The sequence below is a fragment of the Peromyscus leucopus genome, chromosome 1 (genome assembly GCF_004664715.2).
Source record: "Peromyscus leucopus breed LL Stock chromosome 1, UCI_PerLeu_2.1, whole genome shotgun sequence".
NCBI lineage: Eukaryota > Metazoa > Chordata > Mammalia > Rodentia > Cricetidae > Peromyscus > Peromyscus leucopus.
This window is the reverse complement of record NC_051063.1, coordinates 48,515,337-48,534,380: the sequence shown is the minus strand read 5'-3', so window position 1 is coordinate 48,534,380 and position 19,044 is coordinate 48,515,337. Positions and strand designations below refer to the sequence as shown.

Sequence of the window (19,044 nt, the reverse complement as noted above, 5' to 3'; positions counted from 1 at the left end):
CCTTCCTTATACTTTAAATCATGTCTAGGTTATAATACCTAAAGCTAAATAAACAGCTTTTTAAAATGCATTGTTTAGGGAATAAGAAGAAAAAGGTCGCCAGGCGGTGGTGGCACACACCTTTAATCCCAGCCCTGGGGAAGCAGAGGCAGGTGGACCTCTATGAGTTCGAGGCCAGTTTGGTCTGCAAAGCTAACTCCAGGACAGACTCCAAAGCTACACAGAGAAACCCCCGTTTCAAAAAAACCAGAAGAAGAAGGAGGAGAAGTAGGAGTTCTGTATACATTGAATATAGACCCTCCTTAACTTCTCCCCTGAAAGTTCTAGATCTGCTCTTGGTTCTGGATACAAAGTTGAAAATATGGGACTCTGTTCTTAGCTGATATTCTCTGTCTCAGTCTTGAATTTCTGAGAGGTAACATTTTTGTGTGTGTGTGTGTGTGTGTGTGTGTGTGTGTGTGTGTGTGTGTGTGTGAATGAGTTTACTTAGGGTTACTTGCAGGAACATACAGGCTATATACCACTGAAGGGAATGTCTTTCCGTCCCTCTTAGAATCTATGGAACCTGGGTAAGTGGGGCATGAGGGGTGGATGAGCCCTTCCCCCAGCAACTGTTAACTGCCTACAGGGATGGGCGGAGGAGCCTCACGAGCCCTTCCCGTTCAAGTGACTCCTAAGGTCACTTTCAAAATCGACAGTTCTGCATCTCTTAGATTTACCCGTTGTGGAAAGTGTAGAATGGGATTTCTGACTATATCCTAAAAGTCGTCGGAATTACATGGGTTAATCAAAGCAAGAAACTACATCTCCCGGCAGGCCTCGGGACAGTGTCTCTTCCACCCTTTCTTTTGCTCTGTGCCAATGACAGTTAGATATTTGAATAGGCCAATAGTAGCATAGAACTGCTCTTATGTGGGCGGGGCTATAGGTTCATCCACTAGTACGGGGCTTGAGGAAACATTCTAGCCAATCGAAGGGCTCGGGGGCGGGCCCTGAGGCGGGGCCGCGGACCGAACTGCCGCGGAAGATGGCGGCGGAGGCGCTGAGTGGAGGGGAGCCACCGGCCTCCAACTCCTGCCGGAGGTGAGCCAAGTTCTCAGTCCCGCTGCCTAGGAGACGGGGCTGTGGGTTGGCGATGCCGCCGCCCTGCCCTTGAGTCACCGTGGCCCACAGGGCCGGGCTTTGTTTCTCGCTCCCGTGGTGTCCACGCCGTCGCGCCTGCGGGGGCTGAGGCGCGTCGCTGCGGTCTGCGCTCGCGGCGGTGCGTGGAGCCCGCCCGCCGCTTCGGCTGCCGGCTACCGGCCCGTGCCTACCGCCCTCTGCCCTGGCGCCGAGCGTTTTCAATGGAGACTGAAGCCCAGAGCGCTTCAGCGAATGCCCCCAACGTCACTGGAGCTTTAAATGCCCCCCGGGGCAGCCTCTGCGCTGAAGTCCCAGCAGGGACTTGAGTGACAGTTAGAAAGGGCTTTGTCCCCAGGCCGGCTGACCTCTCTCGGCTTCAGTCCTTGTCTGTAAATGAACCTGACAGTGCTTATTTCAGAACACGGACGGAATGAAACAAGTCGTTTAAAGCGCCTGGCCCCCAGCCTGGCCAATACTGGTCGAAATGGGATAGATTTTGTGTTTCCTTGGAGAACAGCCGAAGAACAACACATCGTGGGTTCTGCTGTCCATGAAATTGTGACTTCATTTCTTCTTTTCCAAACAGGAAAGCCGAGTCTGTCTTTAATTGATTACAGGTATTGAGGACCGATACACTCCAATAGAATGAGGTTATTTACATTTGTCTCAGAATATGATGAGTGTCATACTTTGGTACCATTGGTAAGGAACAGAAGAGTCCAAGAATTCTGAGAAAGTGGGTTTGTGAGTCTGATTCTTCCTGCTCCTAGATGGGCTTGTTTGGGTTTATTAGGGTTTTATATGGAGGAGTTTCCTACTCTTTGACCTACCCAGAAATGGTTGACACCCCCACCCTGCCCCGAACTGTGTTGTGGGTTGCTAAATGTCATAGATCATTCCTCATCCAACTTGAAAATCCTGAATTGTAATGAAAATGAGGACAAATGAAATACTGTTCTACAGCAAGAGGGCTGAATTCCTCCACAAGGCTACCACCAACTGAATCTAAGATTTTAAACTGTTAACTACATGATCAACACAGACTCTGAAACCTATTGCTGTTGTTGAGACAGGTTCTTGCTAAGTAGCTAGGCTGGATTAGAATGCCCAATCCTGCTTCAGCTTCCCCAATACTAACTAGTTAATTGCATATTGTGGGAGCTAAATTGTGTTCTTGTGAGCTTATTTATTTATTTACTTTTTTGTTGTTGTTTGTGGGTTTTTTCCCTTTCACAACAGGGTTTCTCTGTGTAACCCTGGCTGTCCTGGAGTTTACTCTGTAGACCAGGCTGGCCTTGAACTGAGAGATCCACCTGCCTCTGCCTCCTGAGTGCTGGGATTAAAGGTGTGTGCCACCAATTTACTTATTTTTTGAGACAAAGTCTCATGTAACCCAAGTTGACCTCAATCTTAAGCTTCTGAACCTCCTGTCTCTACCTCACAAGTGCTGGGATTACAGGCACATGCCACTGAGACCAGTTTTATGTGGTGTTAGGAATCAAACCCAGGACTCCATGCATGCTAGGTAAGCATTCTACTGACTGAGCTATATTCCCGGCCCCTTTTAGTTAATGGGACTAAAAACAATTAATATATTACCTATCGTATGTACGTGTGTGTGTGCGCGCGTGCGTGCGTGCATGCATGCATAGGTGCCACAGTCCATACCTCGGAGGTCAGAAGACAACACACAGGCATTCTCTTCTTCACCAGTGGATCTGAGAATCGAACTTGGGTTGTTAGGCCTGGCAGTGCCTTACTGAGCCATCTCACGGCCCACGGTGCACAGTTTAGCATTCACAGATCTGTTGTATAACTCTCTCTTTCTGGTGTCTCAGGTAGGATCCTATGGAAAGATTTGCTTTATGAGAAAAGCTTCTATGAGAACAAAAAATATGTTGCAGCACTGGGTATAGAAACAGCTGTAGCTGCCAGGTGGTGGTGGTGGTGGCGCACGCCTTTAATCCCAGCTCTCGGGAGGCAGAGGCAGGTGGATCTCTGAGTTCCAGGACAGTCAGGGCTACAGAGTGAGTTCCAGGAAAGGCTCCAAAGCTACACAGAGAAACCCTGTCTCAAAAAACCAAAAAAAAAAAAAAAAAAAAAAAAAAAAAAAACCAACAAAAACCCCAAAACCATTGAGCCTTGGTAGTACTGTCTTAAGTTGGGCATCCCCTACACTTGGATTGTCTTCATTGCTATAATCTGGAGAAGTTGAGCTTCGTGCCATTTTACTGAGCAAACTCATTAAGAACAGATATCACGAATCTAAATTCTCCTTCAATCTGTGTTTCCCTGTTTCAAATAGCAATGACTTAACAGTCTGCTTAGTAAGTGCTAGCACAAAGTTTTGTGAAGTGCTGTTATTTTAAAAACTTTAAAAATAGCTAGGTGTAAAATTATGCCTCTGTTCTGGGATTAGGAAATTTAGAAAAGAGACAAGTTGATTTAGGGGGTTGAACTTTCCTTGATTAACTGAAGCCCCCAAATGTGATTTTGCTGATTCCATTCAATTTAGAAGAGACTAGAATGAAAACTTCATCTTTGGAGTATAGTTTGCTATTTGGTAGGGGCCATTTAAAGAAAATTGGTTTTTTATTTTTTATTTTTATGGAACCTGATATTTTATTTACATTTGTGAAGTAACTGATACTATATATCAAAGTTTCAGGCATTATGAGAGCTTGTTTCTGGGGCTCTCTATTTTCCTTGTCCATTTTATTTCCTGTTTTTAATTTATTTGGTAGATAAAAACATATGCAAGAGCTAATAAATAGAGTTATTATAGAGCCCAGTAATGAAAAGAGCACTTTGAGGGGCTAGAGAGATGGCTCAGTGGTTAAGAGCACTGACTATTCTTCCAGAGGACCCAGGTTCAATTCCCAGCACCCACATGACAGCTCACAACTGTCTGTAACTCCAGTTCTAGGGGACCTGACACCCTCACACAGACAAACATGCAGACAAAACATCATTGCACATAAAATAAAAATAAATTACATATAAAAAGAGCACTTTGAGTCTTCCTCCTTCCCAAGATCTATGTCACTTGAGCCCATGTTTATAGCCCCCTCCCTCTCTCTATTGTGGTACTAGGAAGGCATCTGTTGCTGAACTATGAACTATATCCCTGTCCCTGTTACTTTTTTTTTTTTTTTTTTTTTTTTTTTTTTTTTTGAGACAGGGTTTCTCTGTGTAGCTTTGCGTCTTTCCTGGAACTCGCTTTGGAGACCAGGCTGGTCTTGAACTCACAGAGATCCACCTGCCTCTGCCTCCCGAGAGCTGGGATTAAAGGTGTGCGCCACCACCGCCCGGCAACTTTTTAAAAAATCAACATAGTTTAGATAGGTGTGGTGGTGAACACCTGTAACCCTAGCACTAGTGGGGGTAGAGGCAGGAGAATCAGGAGTTCAAGGTCAGCCTCATCTTATGGAGAGAATTTGAAGCCAGCCTGGGCTACATGAGACCCTGTCTCAAGAAAACAAAGAAACCCAAACCAAAATCCATCATCTTGGACAATGAATATATGCTATATAATTATTTCTGTGCAATGGCTATCAATAATACAACTAAAATTTTTAGAGAATTGAAGATCAGGTGTGCACATACCTATCAATTTCAACACTAGGGTGCTTGAGGCAGGAGGATGGTGAGTTCAGGGTCAACTTGGGCTAAAGTTAGTGAGACCTGTCTCGAAAAACAAAACAAAACATCAAAAAACTAAAACAAAGCAAACAAACAAACAAACAAAAAAACCTCTTCAAACTAATACATTTTCAATAAGATCCTTCAGAGCAAAAGGATTTTTAGACACTATTCATCCCTCTGGATTTTGGAACACACAGATGTACATAATAGAATTGCTTCTAGTGCTAATTCCTGGGACTCTTGCCATTTAAAGTCTATAGAAAATAAACTTGGGCCAGATAGTAGTCCCACCACTCAGGAGGCAGAGGCAGGAGGGTCTCTGAGTTGAGTTCCAGGACAGCTAGGGCTACACAGAGAAACCCTGTCTTCAATTCCCCAACCTCAAAAAAAAAAAAAAAAAAAAAAAAAAAAAGAAAAAAAGAAAAGAAAACAAACTTGCAAGTCTTTGACTCTACTTGTTTGAGGAGTGAGAGATTTGGCATAAATGGGTAAGAGGGGGGACCCTGTTAGCGAGATGTCTTACAGAACATTCCTCAACCGGGCAGTGGTGGCGCACGCCTTTGATCCCAGCACTCGGGAGGCAGAGCCAGGCGAATCGCTGTGAGTTCTGTGAGTTCGAGGCCAGCCTGGGCTACCAAGTGAGCTCCAGGAAAGGTGCAAAACTACGCAGAGAAACCCTGTCTCGAAAAACCAAAAAAAAAAAAAAAAAAAAGAACATTCCTCAAATAGAGAATTTTGATGTTACTTTATCTTTTTTTTAATTTTTATTTTTTATTGGTTTTTCAAGACAGGGTTTCTCTGTGTAGCTTTACGCCTTTCCTGGAACTCACTCTGTAGTCCAGGCTGGCCTCGAACTCACAGATAACCACCTGCCTCTGCCTCCCGAGTGCTGGGATTAAAGGCGTGATGTTACTTTAAAAAAGTATTTATGTGTATGTGTGTGTATATGTCTGTGTGAGTGTATACCACATGTGTGCAGGTGTTCATAATAGGCCAGAAGAGGGTGTCAGGTCCCCATCAGCTGGAGTTACAGATGGTTTTAGGCTGTTTGATGTGGGTGCTGAGAACTGCACTTTTGGTCCTCTGGAAGATGAACAAGCACTTTTAATCACTGAGCTGTCTTGCCAGCCCCTGGTGATACTTTAAGAGAACAACAACACCCCCACCCCCAATATTATGTGTTTGTGCCATGGCACACCAGTGGAGGTCAGAGGACAGCTTTCAAGAGTTGGTTCACTCTCTTCCCCACGTGGGTCCTGGGGATCACAGGTTGTCAGGCTTGGCAGCAAGCACCTGTACCCTCTAAGCCATGTCACTCGCCTGTTGGTGTTATTTTATAACGCAGTTAGCCTCCTTCTCAGTCTACATTGTTTTAGGGAAGGAAATTATGAGACATGTCAACCATAAGAGTAATGTCAATTCTTCTGACACTCAAAAGAATAAACATTACCAATAAGCCAATAAAATGTTGTCATGGATGGTCTGAGAAGTGTAACTACTTCTCTGGATTGAGAACATTACATTGTCATTGAATAGAACATGCTTGTGTGCCTGCAGGCCAGAAGAAGGTGCCAGATCTCACTACAGATGGTTGTGAGCCACCATGTGGGTGCTGGGAATTGATCCTCTGGAAGAACAGTCAGTCCTCTTAACCACCGAGCCATCTCTCCAGCCCCAGCAAAGAATTCTTTCATTTCTGGTTTGTCAGTTTATGTTGAATTGTTTTTGTAGCTTCAAATTAGTTTAAGTTGAGGTCAAATATAGGGGCTGAATACATTTTGCAGACGGTTGGAACCTAGGAGATAAATGTAAGTAGGCATTGCAGCTGGGATGGAAAGGTATTCTGGCAATCGGGAGCCAAAGAAGACCACAACATCACTGTAAGCTTAGCAGCTTGCGGCCCTGCTCTAGGGAAAGGTTTCCCCAATGCAGCAGCAGCTCCGCTCCAGCAGGGGAGGGTTTCCCCAGTGAAGTTGTTACAGCTCTGCTCCTGTCCCCTGTAGTTTAACAACTCTGCTCCACTAGGGGGAAGTTTCCTCAGTGAAAGTGTTACAGCTCTGCTCTTCTCTGCTCTGGGGAAAGTTGTTACAGCTGGGTTCTGCTCTGGGAAAATGTCACACAATACAACAAACCTCATTCAAAAGACCTAATGGGAAGGAGGAATCCAGGAGAGTGGTTGCCTCTAGGGTGAGGCAACAGCAAACTGAACAGGGTACAGAGCTTATACAGAGTTTCTTGGGGTAGGGTGGGGGCTTTCCAGGGTGGTTTGGGATTAGTAGATTTTGGTGGTCTGATTCTGGGGCAAGCTCAGGGATTGGTGGCATTTTGAGCTCAGGGACCTTAGGGATTGGTGGGATTCTGTGCTCAGGGATTGGTGGGATTCTGCAGCCCGACTCTGGGGCAAGCTCAGGGATTGATGGGATTTCAAGTCCTGGTCCTGGGGTCAAGTCTGGGTCAGAGTGTTTTTCCTTAGCCCTTTTTACCCTACAATAAGAGGTCCACATTACAGAACCTTTCCAGGGCAGTGTCTCTTAAGGGCAGACTTTCTTTAGGGTTTAAATGTTCTAAGAGATTTCTGTTCTGTGAAGCTGTGTGGTGCTGCTTACTGTTCTGGACTGTTTCTTATAGCTATAAAGCCTGTAAACTGGGTGTATGGCCTATTTTATCTTCTCTATGTATAGCTTTCATGATTCAACTTAAATTTGCTATGAAGATGTAGGGAGAGGGAGAATATACTATCTTTGTTTGGTACTTTATTCCTTTTCTAATAGGTCCCAAATAAAGTGACATACTTAACACTGCATTTCAGAACCTCTTATGGTTGAAAATGCACCAAGAGAGTGCATACTTCTCGCAGGGTGGTGAGTCAGGCTTAGACAACTTTAAATATAGCTTATATTTTGAGAAATGCTGCCAAGGTTGTGGTTCTTAGAGAACAAGTCAAGTTAAGCAATTCACCAGGGAGGAAATATTTAGTTTTGTGGGTTTACAGTTTGGACAGGAGTCAGCCAGAAGATCCATCTGCAGGATGCTGGCTTTTGCTCCCTGGAGCTGTGTGGGTTCATGGCTTCAGTGCCCTCAGAAGTACTTGCATTTTATTTTTCCTTAATTGATTTTTTCAAAGGTGGATCCTCTTTCCAGCCCATTCCAGGCATATCGCTTTACATGCAGAGTACCATCTAGTGGTGAAGGAAATCACTGTAGACTGCAACTAGGTTGTAAAATGACCCTGGGCTCTGCCATTCTTAGAGATAGCTGCGTATCTGTTTTCCTACACACCTAATTATTCTTTTTCCTACTTCTGACCATATCTGTGCTGTGTATGTGTGTGTGTGTGTGTGTGTGTGTGTGTGTGTGTGTGTGTGTGTGTGTGTGTGATAGGGACCAGACCTAGGACTCTGAGTTTACCAGGCAAGCACTCTATTGCTATGCCAATACCTAACTGTAGGGGAGGTCAACCTTGGGTGTTGGTCCTCAGGAGCTAACCCCTTGTTTTTTTTTTTTTTTTTTTTTTTCCGAGACAGGGTTTCTCCTAGTTGTTTTGGTGCCTGTCCTGGATCTTGCTCTGTAGACCAGGCTGGCCTCGAACTCACAGAGATCCGCCTGGCTCTGCCTCTTGAGTGCTGAGATTAAAGGCGTGCACCACTGCCGCCCAGCTAATTTCCTTACTTTTAAAAGCATTGTGTGGGATGATGGTGGTACACACTCCAGGCTTGGACTTCAGTCTAGTATTGAAGAAAGGATTTTTGAATTCTGATGTTCTATAAAACCTGAAAACTAAGGAGTGTTTTCAGAATACCTAGAAAAGGTTCTCAAGAGGGATGGAAAGTCTGCCATTTTTGTCATCTAAATCATTCAGGTTTAAGATAACAATGGAGCTGGGCATGGTGGTGCACACCTTTAATCCCAGCACTCAAGAGGCAGAGGCAGGTGGATCTCTGTGAGTTCAAAGCCAGCCTGGTCTACAGAGTGAGTTCTGGGACAGCCAGGGCTATACAGAGAATCCCTGTCTCGAAAAACAAAACTAAATAACACCAAAAAAAAAAAAAAAAAAAAAAAAAAAGAGGAAATTATGTAGTTTGATGATTTTCTGTTTTGTTTGTTTGTTTGTTGTATTGGATATTAAAGCCAGGGCCTCACACATGCCAAGTACATGCTTTACCTTGGAGCTTCATTTCCAACCCCTTTATGATATTTATATCACTTGTAGCAAGATTTAGACCCCAATTACTTTATTATTTACAAAACAAAACAAAATCTCCCACAAAGCCACAAGAAATCCCAAACCTCGTCATGAAATGTTGTTTTACACAGAAATATGTAGAGTAATACTTTATCCCTCACACCAGCAGATCTTAACATTTTGCCATATTAGCTTCAAACCCTCCTCACTTTTCACAGCTTAGTGATTTATAACAGCAATATTAGCACCTGGGAAGTAGTTTCAAGAATGACCTCGAACTGATCTTCAAGTTTCCTTCTTGCAAGTGTTGGGGTTCCAGGTAGGGTTTGTAATCGCAGCACTGGGAGAGATAGGTAGATCTTTGGAATCACTGGCCATTTTTGCTGAATTGGTGAGCTCCAGGTTCAGTGAGACCCTTGTTTTAGAAAATAAAATGGAGAGAGAGTGATAGTGGAAAATATCAGTAGTCAACCCCTGGGCTCCACAAGTATGCGCATGGGTGGATGCACCTGTGCACACATATGTCTGTACCACACGCAAAAGAAAAGTTATGAAAGAAACTGGGTTTGATTGTAGGTGGCTGGAATCTCCTGCAGTTGGGAGGTGGAGGCAGGAAGATCTTGAGTTCAAAGACAGCATTGAGCTATACAAGGAGACCCTGTTTCAAAGGAACACCCCCACCCACCAACAAACCAAAACAGTCCCTTAAAAATTGAAAGAGTGAGCATAGGTTAGTAGGATGCTTCCCTAGATGTATGGGCCCTGGGTTTGAGTTTCATGTCTTACAGAAATGAAAAATTGTGGTGGTTTGAATGAGATTAGCCCCCGTAGGCTTATGTATTTGAATATCTAGTCCCTAGCTGGTGGACTGTTTAGGAAAGGATTGGGAGTATGGCCTTGTTCAAGTAGATGCAGTCTTGTTGGAGGAAGTATGTTACTGGGAGTGGGCTTTGAGGTTTCAAAAGCCCATGCCAGGCTCAGTGTCTCTCTCCTTCTGCCTGCTGCCTGTGGATTAGGATGTAAAACTCTCAGCTAGTGTTTTCATCCATGCTTGTCTGCTTCCTGTCATGATGATGATGGACTAACTCTCTGAAACTGTAAGCTAGCCCCCAGGTAAATGCTTTCTTTAATGAGAGTTGCCTTGGTCATGGTGTCGCTTCACAACAATAGAACCGTAATTAAGATGAAGATATTCCTCTACCTTTAGCTGTTGAACTACTGAGACAAAAATGGATCCCACAAGATTGGAATGTCCCCAAGAATCTCATGTTGGGAAGAAGGAAAGTGCTGAGGTCATGATACCAGCTAGAGGGGGAGCTTGTTTCCTGAAAGAGATTTCACAAAAGTTCTATCAACTTGTCAGATCACCTTGTGGGGGAGACTGGAGCCCAGACAATGGTGATGGATGAGACCACATCTTGTCTTAGACTGCTTAATTGTGCATACCACTTGCTTTCAATTTAAACCTTAACCTTGCTGGGTGGTGGTGATGCACACCTTTAATCCCAGCACTCAAGAGGCAGAGGCAGGTGGATCTCTGTGAGTTCAAAGCCAGCCTGGTCTACAGAGTGAGTTCTGGGACAGCCAGGGCTATACAGAGAATCCCTGTCTCGAAAAACAAAACTAAATAACACCAAAAAAAAAAAAAAAAAAAAAAAAAAAAGAGGAAATTATGTAGTTTGATGATTTTCTGTTTTGTTTGTTTGTTTGTTGTATTGGATATTAAAGCCAGGGCCTCACACATGCCAAGTACATGCTTTACCTTGGAGCTTCATTTCCAACCCCTTTATGATATTTATATCACTTGTAGCAAGATTTAGACCCCAATTACTTTATTATTTACAAAACAAAACAAAATCTCCCACAAAGCCACAAGAAATCCCAAACCTCGTCATGAAATGTTGTTTTACACAGAAATATGTAGAGTAATACTTTATCCCTCACACCAGCAGATCTTAACATTTTGCCATATTAGCTTCAAACCCTCCTCACTTTTCACAGCTTAGTGATTTATAACAGCAATATTAGCACCTGGGAAGTAGTTTCAAGAATGACCTCGAACTGATCTTCAAGTTTCCTTCTTGCAAGTGTTGGGTTCCAGGTAGGGTTTGTAATCGCAGCACTGGGAGAGATAGGTAGATCTTTGGAATCACTGGCCATTTTTGCTGAATTGGTGAGCTCCAGGTTCAGTGAGACCCTTGTTTTAGAAAATAAAATGGAGAGAGAGTGATAGTGGAAAATATCAGTAGTCAACCCCTGGGCTCCACAAGTATGCGCATGGGTGGATGCACCTGTGCACACATATGTCTGTACCACACGCAAAAGAAAAGTTATGAAAGAAACTGGGTTTGATTGTAGGTGGCTGGAATCTCCTGCAGTTGGGAGGTGGAGGCAGGAAGATCTTGAGTTCAAAGACAGCATTGAGCTATACAAGGAGACCCTGTTTCAAAGGAACACCCCCACCCACTAACAAACCAAAACAGTCCCTTAAAAATTGAAAGAGTGAGCATAGGTTAGTAGGATGCTTCCCTAGATGTATGGGCCCTGGGTTTGAGTTTCATGTCTTACAGAAATGAAAAATTGTGGTGGTTTGAATGAGATTAGCCCCCGTAGGCTTATGTATTTGAATATCTAGTCCCTAGCTGGTGGACTGTTTAGGAAAGGATTGGGAGTATGGCCTTGTTCAAGTAGATGCAGTCTTGTTGGAGGAAGTATGTTACTGGGAGTGGGCTTTGAGGTTTCAAAAGCCCATGCCAGGCTCAGTGTCTCTCTCCTGCCTGCTGCCTGTGGATTAGGATGTAAAACTCTCAGCTAGTGTTTTCATCCATGCTTGTCTGCTTCCTGTCATGATGATGATGGACTAACTCTCTGAAACTGTAAGCTAGCCCCCAGGTAAATGCTTTCTTTAATGAGAGTTGCCTTGGTCATGGTGTCGCTTCACAACAATAGAACAGTAATTAAGATGAAGATATTCCTCTACCTTTAGCTGTTGAACTACTGAGACAAAAATGGATCCCACAAGATTGGAATGTCCCCAAGAATCTCATGTTGGGAAGAAGGAAAGTGCTGAGGTCATGATACCAGCTAGAGGGGGAGCTTGTTTCCTGAAAGAGATTTCACAAAAGTTCTATCAACTTGTCAGATCACCTTGTGGGGGAGACTGGAGCCCAGACAATGGTGAGGGATGAGACCACATCTTGTCTTAGACTGCTTAATTGTGCATACCACTTGCTTTCAATTTAAACCTTAACCTTGCTGGGTGGTGGTGATGCACACCTTTAATCCCAGCACTCGGGAGGCAAAGGCAGGTGTATCTCTGAGTTGGAGGCCAGCCTGGTCTACAGAACAAGTTCCAGGACAGCCAGGGCTACACAGAGAAACCCTGTCTCCAAAACAACAAAAACTTAACCTCATGCATGTCATGACTCCTGAAGATGGACCGGGAGGGGGCATGTCACAGATCCCTTTTCCTCTTTCTCTTGGCCACATTGATGAGTCTCCCTTCTTTGTTTTTCACTACTTGTTGTCTGTTTAGTTGGCAGGGCTGCCAGGGTCCAGGGTATGATCCTAACAACTAAAGTAACACCAGCACTTCAATACAACAAGCAAATATGTAAGAACCTCACATGTGAAAAGCCTTCCCATTCCTTTGGAGGCATTGCGATTTCGTTATGGAGAATATATATGTGTGTATGTGTGTGTGTGTGTGTGTGTACCTATGACGCATGTGTGGTCACATGTGCTGTAGAGCCGATGTAGAGGTTAAGAGGAGAACTTTCTGGAGTCATTTCTCTCCTTCCTCTCTTACGTAGATTCTAGGAATTACAACTTGAGTAGCCAGGCTTGTGTATTAATTGCCATTACCTGCTGAGCCATATCACTGGCCTAAACTTTTTAATGTAGGTAAATATCCAACATTTTCATTGTGGATTATGCTTTTATATCTTACCATTTAGGCTAGATTGGCTAGTGAACCCCCAGGGACCCTCCTTTGCCTCTTCAGTGCTGGGATTACAAGTGTGTGCAACCACATTGGTCACTTTTATAGATTCCAAGGACAGAAGTCACGTTGTCTGGCTTGACAGAAGGTGCTTTTACCCAATGAGCTCTCCTCTGCGTGAAAACTTAAACCACATCCACTTTGGATTTCTTCCTTGTCCCCTCCACTAGTCACTGCTGTGCCTCTGTACCTGGGTCTTTGTGTGCTTGCAAGATTGAGCTTTCTTTACCTTGGTTGATTTCTTCTTAAATGCTGTTTTCAGGGCTTGGGATATAGCTTAGTGGTAGAGTGCTCTCTTAGCATGCATGAAGCCCTGGGTTCTATCTTCAGCACAGTGAAACACAGGACAAAAGAACGATAATGAACACACACACACATACCCGAAAATCCTCCCCAAACAAAACAACTATTTCTAAATTAACATTTGTTGTTCCACATTTAGAGCTGTATTGTCTTGAATTAAAAATATTATTCTTTAACCACTTCATATATTTAGATAATTTTGATTATATCTATCCCCATTACCCTCATTTATCCCATTCTTCCTGAACCCCTACTTTCCCCCTGAAGTCCCCACACTTTACTCCCCCCTTTCTCTCTGTGAGCCCCAGAGTTTAATTAGGGTTGTCAGCGTGAGCATGGGCGAGGGTTTGTTGCTGGAGCATGGGCCACTTTGTAGTGGCCACAGCACTGAAGAACTGTGTTCTGACCAAGGCCAAGGGCAGCACAGTGTGTGGGAATAACCATGAACAGAAGGCAGTGTGACAGCATGGGTGGGTATTTAGCAGAAGAGCAGCAGTAGGTTCCTCCTCTAGGGCTCAAATCCATTCAGAAGGCTGTTGTCTACCCCATAAAGTCATGCTACTATGTTTCCAGTGCCATATCTTGCCTGGCATGTCAGCATTGGAGCATGCAGGGTCCACAGTTAAGACAATGGTGGTTTTTCTTCCCTGCATATACCTTCCGGACAGTATGAAATTTAGCTGCAGGGAGAAAGCTTCCAGCTCAATTCCAGCCTGATTTTTCTAAGTCTTGCAACCAAAGTGGGTGCTGTCTACCAATACAGCCTATTAGCAATAGCTTTTATTGTTCTGGGGCCTCTGGGGTCTCCATGACCAATGGGAAGTATCCCACATCTGGCTCTGGGATTTCCAGTTAATAACCTGTGCTGGACTAGAGAGAGACAGTTCAGCAGTTAAGAAAGCTTACTGCTTTTGCAGAGGACCCAGGTTCAGTTCCCAGTATTCATGTCAGGTGGCACACAACATCCTATAACTCCATTCCAGGGGATCCTATTGACCCTGGCCTCTATGGGCACCTGTGTGCACATAGAGTACAAACTCACACAAGCACATAGATATACACATAAGTAAGAGAAAAAAAACATGGCTTTTGGAAGCTGGAATTTACTTTTTGTGTACAATGTGGAGTAGAGATCCTACCCCTCCTACATATTATAAAACTCCCATCTGATGTGCTTACATTATGTGATATTCCATTTTCTATATCCTGCAGTGTAGAAGTGAAGGGAGACTGCTGTTGATTTCACCCAGAGACTGGCAAGTACAATTAGCTAGGCTAGCTTTTTACTTTTGTTTGGTTCCTCCTTGCAGAACAGTGCTGAGTCTTAGTAAGGACCGCCTTTCAGGCCCCATAATATGTCCTTGTGCCTCCTCCATGCCAGGAATTTGTGTGGGCTGCACAGGGGCCGGAAAGGAGAGTCCTTTGTCACAGCAGGAGAAAGCTTTGTCCTGTCTCTTGCACTTAGCAATGCCTCATCAGAAGCTTTCGGCGTTTATGTAAGAAGTTTAATTTTTCTTGAACTTGAGTGAACTTACTTTAAAAGTTTTGTAGAATAGGATGTTGTCTTTCGTAGTATTACAAATGTCTTATGATAAATACATTCTTTGTTGTTGTTAGCTTTGTGTTGTGGAAGTGTATATTTGGGAGGGGATTAGTGGGCTTTGCAATAGTGGGGAACTTGAAAAGAAAACCTCTTTTAACTATTTTCTATGGCTCATCTTCCACTTTCTTCCTCTTCGGTTTCTGTCTCCCAAGTCCTCATACCAGGTGCTCCATTCGGAAAAAGTGAGGAAGAGGTTCAAGAATAATTTCCCTAAAGAGAAAGTGTGGCATAGAGAGAGTGAACGAACAGGGAGGGGTGGGGTGGGGCGCGGAGGGGAAGGAAATGAGATGATCTGTGCCTCACGGGCACAGTGTATCTTTTCTTAGGGCAGCCTTGAACCTGCTCAAGGCTGTTTAGGAGGAAGCATTTTTTTTTTTTCCCCAGGGTGGTAGGAAGGAGGGGTTTGTGTTTCTAGAACCTTTTCTAGTGTGTATGTTTGATCCAGTTTAGTGCTGGGAGAGTCAGCAGAGGGAAAAAAATTTCAGTCTTAACCAGTCATGCTCTTGTTAAAATAATGAAAATCTGTAGCCTTTTACATGTGTACATGTTTCCACTTAAGGACTATGATGTATATGTTTTTGGTTTTTTGTTTTTTCTCGAGACAGGGTTTCTCTGTGTAGCTTTGCGCCTTTCCTGGATCTTGCTTTGTAGACCAGGCTGGCCTTGAACTCACATAGATCCGCCTACTTCTGCCTCCCAAGTGCTGGGATTAAAGGCATGTGCCACCACCGCCGGCGATGTATATGTTTTATGTACATTAATGCTAGAGATAATTTGGTCTGAAAGTAGTTCTTCAGATTTAAAGAGATGTGACTTACATTGATTGGACAATCACAAGGTTATTTTTCTTGGGCTTTGGCATTTTCTGATTTTTGTTGTTGTGGTGATGGTGGTCACTTCTTATTGGTAGTGATTATAAACATTAGTTTCATAGTGACTCTCGTTTCTTTCCTGTAATAATTGACACCGAAAAAAGAGGCTTTTGTCAAAGGGTTAAAATGAAGTTGCTTCTTATGCCTTTAGTCCCAGCACATGGGAGGCAGAGGCAGGTAGATCTCTGAGTTTGAGGTCAGCCTGGCTACAAAGGGAGTTCAGGCTTACCCAGAAAAACACTGTCTCAAAAAACAAAAAAACAAAACGAAACAAAAAGAAGTTGCTTCTGATTGTAGTTGTTGTGCAATTATTGACGTGCCTAAGTTTACATAGGAAAACAGTGTAAGCTAGTGTGAAAGGCTGAGGGGACAAGCCTCTAAGTGTTCTATTCAGTGACTTGAGAACACACATTCAGAGATCTAAATTCTGACGTGATTTTTTTTTTTTAAATAAATTTACTGTGTGTGTGTGTGTGTGTGTGTGTGTGTGTGTAGGTCAGAAGACAGTTTGTGGGAGTTGATTCTTCCCTGTCGCGTAGCCCCTAGGGATCAAACTCAGGTTGTTAGGTATGGTGGCAGACACTTTACTGACTGAGCCAGCTTGCTCTCTGAGTTCTCAGGTGAAGATTGGGGCTGTTAAAATTATGCAATATTTTTTTTCAGGGAAGTACCGATGAACTTTGAAGTTTACTTATCTGTGTCTTTTTGTCATTATACTGTTATTAAAAATTATCAGCCGGGTTGAGGATGTGGCTCATTGGTAGAGCATGTCTAACATGTACTCAGTCCTAGGTTTAACTCCCAGTACCACAAACAAAATTTATTACCTGGGTATGATAGTTTACACCTGTAATCCCAGTATTTGGGAGGTTGAAGCAGTAGGGCTGCAAAATGAGTTTCAGACCAGCTTGGTCTCTAGAGTGAAACTGTCTAAAAAACCAATGCACCAAACCAAACCAAACCAAACAACCAAACCAAACCAATCAAACAACCAACCAACCAACCAAACAAGGTTTGGGATATTGCTGGGAAGGGTACTTGCCTAGAATGCAAAAGTCCAACATCAGAAAGGAAGATCATGCTGTGTTAGAAAGATATGTTGTTGATTAGCTCTGTTTAATATTTAGAGGCATTACTTTTCCTGGAACAGTACTTGATAGCCTGGGTGCAGTAGACATTTTATTGTGGAAGTATTGTATGAGTCAGGTGAACTTAACTTTGCTTTACTGAAATATGATTAAGTTGTCCTTTGTGATGTGTGTTATATTTATTCATGGGCTCTATAATTGATGACTGTATACATATATGATAAGGATTAGAATCAGCCATTAGGCCGGGCGGTGGTGGCGCACGCCTTTAATCCCAGCACTCGGGAGGCAGAGGCAGGCGGACCTCTGTGAGTTCGAGACCAGCCTGGGCTACCAAGTGAGTTCCAGGAAAGGCGCAAAGCTACACAGAGAAACCCTGTCTCGAAAAACCAAAAAAAAAAAAAAAAAAAAAAAAGAATCAGCCATTAGAGATAATAGATGGTAAGTACATTTGATGATGTGTGTGCTATAGGGGGTGGAATAGTACAGTTCTTATTTTTATTATTTAATAATAATAATTATAATTTTTAGAAGTCTTGTAAAAATTTATTCTCAGATCCCCTGGAGCTGTAGTTACTGGCATTTGTGAGCTCCTTGACAGGGGTGCTGGTGACCAAACTCAGGTCTCTGGAAGAGTAGCAAGTGCTCTGAGCCATTTCTCTAGCAACCTAACTGCCTCTAGTCAGGATCTCTTTGTTGTAGGCTGGTCTTCAGCCTCCCAGTCTTCCCTTCAGCCTCTGGAGAATGCTGAGATTGCAGTCACGTGCCACCATGCCCAACAATGTTATTTTTAAAAAGTTTACACATAAAAACGTTTCTGACACTTATTGATTTTGTGTGTGTTTGTGAGTGTGTGCATCACAGCATGTATGTGGGGGTCAGAGGACAACTGGTGGGAGTCAGTTCTCTCCTGCTACCATGTGGGAGTCAGGGGTCAAACTCAGGTCATCAGGCTTGGCTATCTTACTGGCCCAACAATTGAGGTTATTTTTTTTTTTTTTTTTTTTTTTCCTGTCCTGGAACTCACTCTGTAGACCAGGCTGGCCTTGAACTGGAGATCCCCCTGCCTCTGCCTCCCGAGTGCTGAGATTAAAGGCATGCACCACCACTGCCGGCAACAATTGAGTTCTTAAATATGAAGATCAGGGCCTTATAGAGAAAAACCTTTCTGAGCAAGAGTTAGATAACTCATGAGTCAGAGGCATCCAGAATGGAAATGTTTAAAAGGAAAAGTGGGTTTGAGATACAGTAGTACAGTGTCAGAGAGCATTTGACTAGCATGCTCAAAGAGCCACTAACTAAATGAATAAACAACTAAAACCTGTCTGTGGGCCTAGGCAAAGCTGGATTAATGTATATCTTTCTGTAGCTGTAAGTAACTTCCATTCTGTGAATGCTTTTGCGATGAAGAGCAGATTCCAAGGTCAGCTGCTTCTATTAGAGGAAGCAGCCTGTTAGGAACCCTCTGCTGTGTGTGTAGACTCAGGAACTGCAGAACCCTTGGAGTAGGAAGTAAGAAACGCAAAAACAATTCCTCCAAAGAGCCTTCTGTTCACTTTTTTTTCTTCCAGTGATGCCATCTGCAATTTTGTCATTTGCAATGATTCTCCCCTTCGAGGTCAGCCTGTTATCTTCAATCCTGACTTTTTTGTGGAGAAACTCCGACATGAGAAACCAGAGGTGTTCACCGAGTTGGTGGTCAGCAACATCACAAGACTTATTGATTTGCCTGGAACTGAGCTGGCTCAGCTGATGGGGGAAGTGGACCTGAAGCTGCCTGGCGGGGCTGGCCCAGCTGCAGGGTTCTTCAGGTCTCTAATGTCTCTCAAGAGGAAGGGTAGGTCTTGTGTCTGTGACGGGCACAGTCTTAGCTGCTGATTGGGCTTTACTCTCTCTCTCTTTTTTTTTTTTTTTAAAATGTATTTTAAATTTATGCTATCTGTTTTGTGCCTGCTTATTTGTATGTGTGCCAGGTATATGCAGTGCCCATGGTAGCCAGAAGATGGCGTCAGATACCCTGGAAGTGGAGTGACAGGCAGTTGTGAGCTGTCATGCCAGGTCCTCTGCAAGAGTGACAGTATTCTTAACTTGCTGAAGTGGGCTTCTGGGACTGTGCTTTATCCCCTTAACATTTGTACCTTCACTGGGAAGTTGTAATTATCCTAAAGCAGTTTTTGGTCTTTTACCCTCATTTTCATTAGTAGAACTTTAAATAGTAACGATAAAAA

At 43.6% G+C, this 19,044-nt stretch overlaps 1 protein-coding gene across 3 annotated transcripts in view; it reads left to right on the top strand.

Annotated features, from left to right (window-relative positions):
- Window positions 1–989: 989 nt before the first annotated feature.
- Arhgap19 (Rho GTPase activating protein 19) overlaps window positions 990–19,044 on the top strand; it is a 45,592-nt gene continuing 27,537 nt past the window's right edge. Inside the window, exons 1-2 of one of the 3 annotated variants that reach the window (XM_028889418.2) lie at window positions 990–1,083; window positions 18,388–18,653. In XM_028889418.2, coding sequence (XP_028745251.1) covers window positions 1,028–1,083; window positions 18,388–18,653 — 322 coding nt within the window. In that variant the 5' untranslated portion in view covers window positions 990–1,027. Of the gene's footprint in view, window positions 1,084–1,304; window positions 1,740–14,651; window positions 14,750–18,387; window positions 18,654–19,044 lie in introns of those variants that run through there. The other 2 variants (XM_028889416.2, XM_037206895.1) reach the window with 2 other exon arrangements.